Genomic DNA, 8,703 nt, shown 5'->3' with positions numbered 1-8,703 from the left:
AAGGTAGGTGTGGTTGTTAAATCCATTCTACCTAACGAACATAATTAGCACCTCTTTGATAATGCCAGAAAACCTTTGGTAGATGATCTTACACAATTTTCAGTGCTATGTTTGTGATGGTGGTCTTTCGACATGGCTCAGGTCCTTGTGTCCTAGTGAAGTTTTTCAGTTATCTCACCAATAGCTTAAATATTTGGGTAAGTTAGTTATGGAATATTGAATGATAGTAACACTGTCGTATTTTCAAGGAATAATGATAACTACACTCCTGTTTCTTACACTACTTCTACACTACAAGAGAGAGAAGTGTGGGCTCCCTTGATGAGTCATCAATCTTGAAAAAGTTGAAGAGAAATGGACCCCACACTTTTCTCTCTTGTAATGTTAATTTGCTCAATTATTCTTTGCCTTTCTCACAGAAAATGTGTTCTGTTTACAGCCCTTGGATCCTATAGTATAGAACGAGGCCTAAGATAATATCAAGATATAATCCTTTACATGTCACAGCTTCCAGCTTGGATCAGAAGAAGTGCATGCATCATTAGTTCAAAAGCAACACATTGGGAAAACTATGGGGTGTGTATGTGTGTCCATGTTCTTGATTGGTTCTTATTTCAAGATTTACACATTGTGTATTGTTATTTGTTTTTGGTTTAAATCTGCATGCTCTGAAGTGGTTTGTATTTTAAAAATATCTAAAGTATGAAAATGTGTTTTCATGTATGTGATTGCTACATTCATGACTGGTTCTTTTCAAATTACCGATCTATAAAAAAGAAATGTTTGCAATGGCCATGTATCATAATATTGCAGAAACCCCATTTGAGAAGCCACCTACAAGGTTTAATATAAACTGACATGCCAACTACATACATTAATCCCTCCCACGTTGGAGGTAGTTTATTCTTGTGTGCTTATTTCAAAACTCTCAATGCACAAAATTGAAGTATACAAAATCCGGTAAAGTTTCATCACTTCACCTCCTAATTCTTTTATTGTGCAGTGCATGCCCAGAAAAGATTGCCGAGTTCATGGAGAAGAAACTTGAAGGAAAGAAGAAACAAAATCGAAGGCCAAGGCCAGAGAAATCAACCAAAACCGATGTAAGAGAAGTTGATCTCCAGCTTAAGAGCTTAACGCTGAGCACAGAATCAGATAGCAGTATCATCACTAATACGATGAAGTCTCAAGAACTGAAAAGTCTACACAATGCTAAGCAATCTGAGGCATTCATTGATCTTTCAAGTCCATCTCCACCTCTGCGTGCATGTAAACTTGCCAAGCACATAAATATTGATAAAGTATCTGATATAATTGATATATGTGAACCAGAGACTGGAAATAAAGATAAATATGTGGATGTAATTGATATATGTGAGTCAGAGAGTGAGGCTTCTCCTGAACATGAGAAGAAGGCTAAGGAGTTGAGATTATTTATAAACAGTATTCGGAGAGAACTTTACTAGACTAGACGACTTTCGGAGATTTGGGAGAATGTCTATTCCTGTAGTGTAGTGGTAAGTTGCATTTTTGTACAGTTTTCATGTGTTCATGCATGGTTTACTAACGAGTGAATAAAAGCAGTGTTTGTGAGTTCCTTTTATCTCCTTGTGTTATTATTTTTGTTTCCTTGTCTTTGATCGCTCAGAAAACTTAAATGGGAGATCAAAAGTGTGCATTGAGGCTTGAAGCATGTAGCTTAAGTAAATTCCGTGTGCCATGTGGTGGTGTTTAAGAGCTATGGTTGCCCTCCAAACATAGTTCATTTCTGACTATTGATCCAATATGGAAGACGAAAAATTCATACCTTCGATTTATGCTTCAGCTTGTTTACAAATGTTAGATGTGCTTACTTTACAATGTACAAAAATATATCCACACGAAAACAGTTTTGTTGAATTTTATGAATATACGCATGTTGCTCGAGGCTGACAAGTAATTGGCGTGTTGATGATTCTTGAAGCAAATTCATATATTTCCGAAAAGCGTGGTAAGCTACAATTTCCAGTTTTCAATCATATAAATGCCCCAGACATGAAAGATCTGTGCTGGCCAAGCACTGAATTAAACCCAAATTGACCATCTTTAGGACCTTTGTTAGTAAACAAAAATAAACTTAAATAATTATCCCTCAAAAGCCAACTAAGGTCAAATTGGGGATAAAAGACATTCTGAATTGGGTTAATGACATAGACTAATATACTTTCGAACATTACCATAGTCAATATACAAACTGTTGAAGACATATACTAGCCCGCCCTCCATATATAAAACCAAAACAAAATATGAAAGAAAGATGCTTCCAATATCCAACACCTCAAGAAAGAAAATAATTGGTAGACACATATTTTCATACATTGCCACAGTACAAACAAGAAGCTTTTACAAAGGATTAGAGGGATCTAAACAAAAACAGTTGGATTGAAATCTTGTATTTTCTTTTACAGCCATTCATTCTGCTTTCATAACCGTAGTCTTCCCTGTTCTGGGAGCACTAGCTTCAAACCTAGGAATCGTTTGCAAGTTTCCGCTATTCGACATGTAGAAATAGTTGTAGTTGATTCGAGTAACCAAATCTGCCAGATGCGGGAAATGTCCCACATTCAGTTTGAAAGACAATATCTGCATGCATCAGCATCAAAATTCAGTTATATCACTTCAATCACTCATGCAACCATCAATATTTATGGCTTATTTGCGGATAGACCTCCTGCGCCCAATTGTGGATAAACCCCATGTAGTTCTATTGGCGGATGGAGCCCCTGAGATAACTTTTCTGACTCATTTGAGAGTAAACAAAACATTCATTCACAGGGGGTCTATCCGCACTTGGGAAAATAGTACATGGGGTCTATCCTCACCAATAAAACTACAGGGTCTATCTGCAATTGGCTGATAGTACAGGGGGGTCTATCTCCAATTAGCCCATCCTTATGTATTGGTAAATTCACAAAACAAAAAACCCTGAAACTTTATAAATCATCAGTATTCCCTTAACTTGCCTTAGTATTATAACTAATGGCAGTTAATTTAAGCTGGACAATTATTTCCTTATCTACTAAATGTAAAGTCTATATTACCCTTTTCGGGAGGATAGGTAACAGGCAGTTTTTTGCCCTACCTGCTAATGCCATTTATCAGAATTTCTAAGAGTTTAGGGGGGTTTAGTATGTGTAAAATCCCCAAAAGCTTAGGAGGTTATGTAAAATTCCCTCATAGATGAAACACATAGAAGTTAAGAGAATTGGGTTAGAAGTTACCCTGAGAAGAAATGCAATGCAGTCATCAAACTGCTTCTCGATTCGATCCATTTCAATTTCACATCTAGCTTTGATAGCCGGAGTTGTTCCGCCACTGCCCAGTGTCTGCTCTATTGAGTAGAAATCAAGTGCCAGTCCAAGGATACTCTTTATCCTGCTAGCTATCAATGCCCACTGTAAAAGCAAATAAAATCAAAGTATCAGTCACCATTGTTCTTATTTTTCAGTGAGCTTTTAAACCAACTTCAGTCTACATCTAATCGCAATTCTAGTACTTGAAGAAACATTGTTGCACGGGTGCACAGCGTGATGCAAGTAACTAGTATTTGAAAATATACTTTCCTATTTGTCAAGAAGAATGTATAAATATGAAAATAAAAATTTTGAAATGGAGAAATAAGCATAAATCTGGTGTAGGTGTATTAATAACTATGAACAAACTATGTAAAATTTGTGGACAAATCTATTTTGGTGAGAATTTACCATGCATACTATGACTTGAAATCCCTTATCTATGTGCATCTGTCTGCAAGTCCCTAAGGCATGTTTATTTAATCATGTCATGTAGCACAAAGGGTTAACTGTGGATATACCCCTGGTACTGTCAGCTCCATTGAGGAGAGACCCCCTATAATTCTATTGTTGCAGATAGACCACCTGAGTGAACTTCTTTTGACTCTTTTACCCTCGAGAGTATTTTTTGACAAATAGACCTTCTGAGGGCAGAAGAGCAAAAATTGCACTCAAGGGGCCTATCCACAGTTGGGGGATACAATCGGGGGTCTATCCGCAACATAGAACTACAAGAGGGCTATCCACAATTGGGCGATAGTACAGTGTCTATCTACAAATAACGCTACTATAAATGTATGATACAGGAAATGCAGCACATAAGGCTGTTCACATACATGTGGACTGAACCAAGACCAATATGGTCAACTATGCTAAGTGCATTAAATTTTTTTTAAAGGTGTCACAGAGAATTCCTTGATAACCAATTTTAAAGTAGATATAAATGCCAAGCAAAAGAAAGGCACTTGACCAGTTTATCTGGAGCAACGAAGCACTGGCGCTGAATAGACAAAAGGTAGATGTCATGAACTTCTATGACTTCGTCGAGCGAGCCTGCAGAGGCCATACCAGTGCAGAGATCGATCCAAGCACTGTGATATACCTGCGAAAAAAATTGGAAGGTCACTCCCATGAGTGCAAGATCTTTTACCTGATTTATATTAAAAGGATTAATCGCACATAGATCACCTGTAGTATCCTTGTTTTTCATCTACTACCCTTGCAGTTGCATTGTTGCAAAAAAGATTCCCTGGGTTATTTTTTTTCACTTTTTTTACCCTTGGTGAAACTTTGGCATATATTGCCACTGGTGTCGTTAGTGAGTCTGATGGTAAAAGAATCAAAAGAACATAATCCAGGGGGCCTATGTGCAACAATGAAACTACAGGGGTAGTAAACGCAAACAACGATACTACAGGGAGTCTTTGTGCAATTAACCGATATTAAAATATGTAGATTGTTCCTTACCCTATCCATGACATACTGATGAAATGCATCAACAAAATGGAGAAGTTTCTGCTGCACTAGTAGATGGTGCTTGTAGTTGTGTTTTCCACTGTTTCTTCCCTGTAGATGGAAATGTTTGGTCAAACTAAAAGTTAACTTCAAGAATTAATATGTTTGGTCAAACTAAAAGTTAACTTCAAGAATTATTATGTTTGGTCAAACTAAAAGTTAACTTCAAGAATTAATAATTACGTTTTTTGTTTGTTTGTGTGTTTGTTTCTAGAATCAAGCAGAAAATAGTGATTACTTAAGCAAATGACAGGAAGTTTTAAAAAGAAGACCAAAAGATAATTGGTGACAATAATAAAAATAAATGCTTCTGTTAAATCAATTGTAACATTCATTATGAAATACATTATGGTGTACGGAGGGCACAACAGAAAATGGTTTCCACAAAAATGAATACAAAGAATAAAAATGAGTCCTAAGGATTAAAAAACACATTCTTGTTTATCTTTAAAAAAATCTTTTGGATAAATTCACTAATGTGAGAAGTTTTAGCAATTGTCATGAAAATTTTCTATGCCCCAATGCCCCTCAGTAAAATCCCAATGTTACTGAGAGATTTGAGTCTTCCACATCCATAAGTCATGTGACATCATGTACTGTGTATGCTCTAGCTGACTTATGATGTCGTAAAAGTTGTGTGCCTCAAAGGGGTATCCTGATGTCCAGTAACCTCACTTGTCAGGATGTATGGAATCTATGAATTTATCAATTTCATAAACATAGGACTTACTGTGGAGATTGATTATAACAAGTCTGCATAAATATGAACAAAGTAGAGATTACATGAAATTCTTCCCTATTTCTCAAGAATTTTTTTTATTTGTTAAGCTAAATAAACCAAGGATATATCCAAAAACAAATAACTGATATCACAATAAGTTTCATGTAGAGTAATACTTTCAAAGAAAAGCACCAAGTGCAACATTAATTAAATCAGCAGCCATCAATACAATTTATCCCATAGGAAAGGGTACAACACATGCATCAGATTGTATTATATAACCTGCTCAGAAGGGGGCTGGTGGAAAGGGCTATGATGGTAGTTTCTCAATTAAAAAAAACAGCACAGTGATGACAAAAGAGCGTCTCAAATTTTTTGATGCATATAGTCGAATAACTTAATGAGAAATTCCATCATGTTTCACATTTATTGCCTCAACAACATTCATGAAGTGATGTCCACTAATTATTTATTTATACTAGATCTTTGCTTTGTTGCAATTATTATAATATTGGTTGTAAAAATACCTTCCACATCCACCTCCGAGCTTTGTCAAGAACAAATTTCGCACGCTTGACCTTTAATAGAAAAGCCATGACCTATGCAACAGAAAGAATAAAATAACAGGAAAAGTTCCGGTGAATGACAATAAGAAATATTAGAGGAACTTGTACCTGATTGTACTTCTTAAGTGCCTCTGCATTAGCAATAAGGTCAAGAGGCCATGACACCTACCCAAATGAAATACTTCTAATCAGAAATGAAGAGAATGTTTACGTATCAAACAGCATATATTATGCATATCATACATTGTATGTGAAATTTAGCATATCAAAGGCATCAATGCCAAAAGAATGATTCCAGGCTTTGCAGGGAGTTGTGACATTGTTGGTTGTATTTTCCTCGCTATCAGAAGCATTAAGCTTTGTGATTGACACAACCAAAGAATCCGGTGTGCAAAGTAGCGTACCATCAGAAGAATTTCTAATAGATTCCTGTATTCGGCAAACTTAGAATGAGACAGAATGCAATTTTTGCAATCATTCCAGGAATTACATATATTTCAAGCACAGCATGCCTGTAAGAGTGTATTCAGCTCAAAGTCATCACCCAAGGAATCTCCTCTATCCATTTTATCATAAATTACTGTCAGGAATTGCTGCAGCAAATCACCTGCAAAGATGCATTATCTTCAATTAGTGAGAAAGGTGTAGTATCAACAAAACATGAGCCTCAAATGACAATGATACCTGAGCCCAGCAAATAAATAGCACGTAACACACCAAGTTCATCCATTAACCTCCAATCACTCATTAGTTTCAGCAAAATATGCTTTCCAATGCGATCTATCTGTGATGCAAAAGCTATAAGATTCCTTACAGAAGTAAAAACAGAGTAGCAACAACAGCAACTAAGATTCCCCTTCCCCAAAATACTTTGGGGCTTAATGAAAGATGCTTAGTTTAAAATTTTAAAGACAAAAAATTAGGGACACTAGCCAAGCACTGCACCTGTTTCTTTGCATAAGTAGCCAAGCATTCTTTAATGACGACTGCAGGTTGTGGTGTATCTTTTAAGTTGATACTTTGCATCCAGTTAAGGATTCTTGATGCGAGGGTGCTATTCTTCTGGAAGGGAAGAAGCTCCGACATCGGGAGGTTTTCCTGGTACAAAGAGTATGAATCCAATAACTACCCCAATGACAACAAAATCTTAAAATATTATATATAATTGTCACACCTGAAAACAAGGTAGAAGAGTTGGGAAGGGATAAAGAGTTTCCAAAGTCTTTGTGTCATTCTTCAGTCGAAGGTATTTAACATCATCAAATTGAAATCCAGAGGTGAAGTCTGTTCCCTGGTATCTAGGGAGTATTAATCTATCTGGTATATCTGTATCTATGTTTCCTTGGGTTAGTGGTTCACCAAAAATAGCCTTCCGAAGATTTTCGTCATTCAGTGGAGGAAGGTGGAAGTTTCTAGATATGTTGAGTTCATTCCAATGGGCCTTGCCCTTTTGAAGAAACTCTTTGCATACACCAATGGCTGGATTTCTCGGACAGAAAGAACTAACAATGCTATCCTCCACACTAAAAGAACAATTGGTATTTCTCCTCTCTGATATTAAATCATTAAAGAACTTAAACCATGTTTTGTTGTTGACTGATGAAGTCTGTATATTATCTCCAATGCCTTTTAACATCTTCTGTTCATCTGTATAAGCTTGAAACATCTGACCGAGCTCAAGGGAGGATTTTCTAAGGTACTCATAAATATGATCTCCATCATCTAATAAGGCAACCAAGGATAGCAAGAAGACCTCGGATAAAGTTAAGACTCCCATTTCTCGGGCATGATTCATTTCCTGAGGATGAGAGAAAGATTCTCTGTTGCTATAGTTAGGCTTGGTACTTTCACCTTCAAATTTTGTATAGCTTATATTACTAGATTCAACTTCCTCTTTACTATGATGATGTGCAATGTCATAAAGCTCATGATTGCCATCCTTGTAAAATAAAGCAACATAGTCATCTCGAACATGTTGAACCAATTGCAATGATTTCCCAGCAGATATGATTGCCCTGGCCATATCCTTTAGGAAAATAGGACAGACTAGGATGTCTATATCACTTTGATGCCTCCCTGATACAGAAGTGGATTCCTGATTGCTAGTGTCTTTTTTAACTTGCACAGTAAATTCCGTACCACTAGGATTCAGCGATCTCCCACATCTTGACTTTCTCCATTTAGATTGCCTGAGAAGATAGCTTGTCTCCCAAAATGATGGTTGGTCAATCGACACTGTGTTGTTGCAATAAAAGAACATCTGCAGGAGGTATCATAGCATAAAAGAATTACGAAGAAAGCAACTGAAGATCAAGAACAAAAACAACTATGGAGGCCAGTAGTACATTGAGTAATGGAATATTACTGGATTTTATTCAAAAATGTTCTGACAGCAGTGATGCATACATTTTAAAGTACCAAGTGCAATGAAATGATATGGGAATTTGAATGTGACACATAATTCAATAATTGTTCTCCGTTTACTCTCTTCAATCCCATAACGCACTTGAGCACAATACTAAATATTGTACCCTATCAGACACCCGTATTCATGAATATTTCCAATATG

At 36.4% G+C, this 8,703-nt stretch overlaps 2 protein-coding genes across 2 annotated transcripts in view; one reads left to right on the top strand and one right to left on the bottom strand.

Annotated features, from left to right (window-relative positions):
* LOC109849952 (flap endonuclease GEN-like 2) overlaps positions 1-1,603 on the top strand; it is a 6,980-nt gene extending 5,377 nt beyond the window's left edge. Inside the window, exons 14-15 of the mRNA XM_020419850.1 lie at positions 1-38; positions 992-1,603. The exon at positions 1-38 is cut by the window's left edge and continues 114 nt beyond it. Of these exons, the coding sequence (XP_020275439.1) occupies positions 1-38; positions 992-1,466 (513 nt within the window). The 3' untranslated portion in view covers positions 1,467-1,603. The remainder of the gene's footprint in view (positions 39-991) is intronic.
* LOC109848145 (gamma-tubulin complex component 5-like) overlaps positions 2,177-8,703 on the bottom strand; it is a 9,561-nt gene continuing 3,034 nt past the window's right edge. The window contains exons 8-18 of the mRNA XM_020417506.1: positions 7,309-8,394; positions 7,080-7,232; positions 6,819-6,918; positions 6,647-6,741; positions 6,378-6,563; positions 6,243-6,299; positions 6,096-6,167; positions 4,800-4,898; positions 4,303-4,434; positions 3,261-3,434; positions 2,177-2,622 (exon numbers count right to left, since the gene is read on the bottom strand). Coding sequence (XP_020273095.1) covers positions 2,452-2,622; positions 3,261-3,434; positions 4,303-4,434; positions 4,800-4,898; positions 6,096-6,167; positions 6,243-6,299; positions 6,378-6,563; positions 6,647-6,741; positions 6,819-6,918; positions 7,080-7,232; positions 7,309-8,394 — 2,325 coding nt within the window. The 3' untranslated portion in view covers positions 2,177-2,451. The remainder of the gene's footprint in view (positions 2,623-3,260; positions 3,435-4,302; positions 4,435-4,799; positions 4,899-6,095; positions 6,168-6,242; positions 6,300-6,377; positions 6,564-6,646; positions 6,742-6,818; positions 6,919-7,079; positions 7,233-7,308; positions 8,395-8,703) is intronic.

The sequence above is a fragment of the Asparagus officinalis genome, chromosome 7 (assembly GCF_001876935.1).
Source record: "Asparagus officinalis chromosome 7, Aspof.V1, whole genome shotgun sequence".
Taxonomy (NCBI): domain Eukaryota; kingdom Viridiplantae; phylum Streptophyta; class Magnoliopsida; order Asparagales; family Asparagaceae; genus Asparagus; species Asparagus officinalis.
This window is presented reverse-complemented; position numbering and strand designations above follow the sequence as displayed.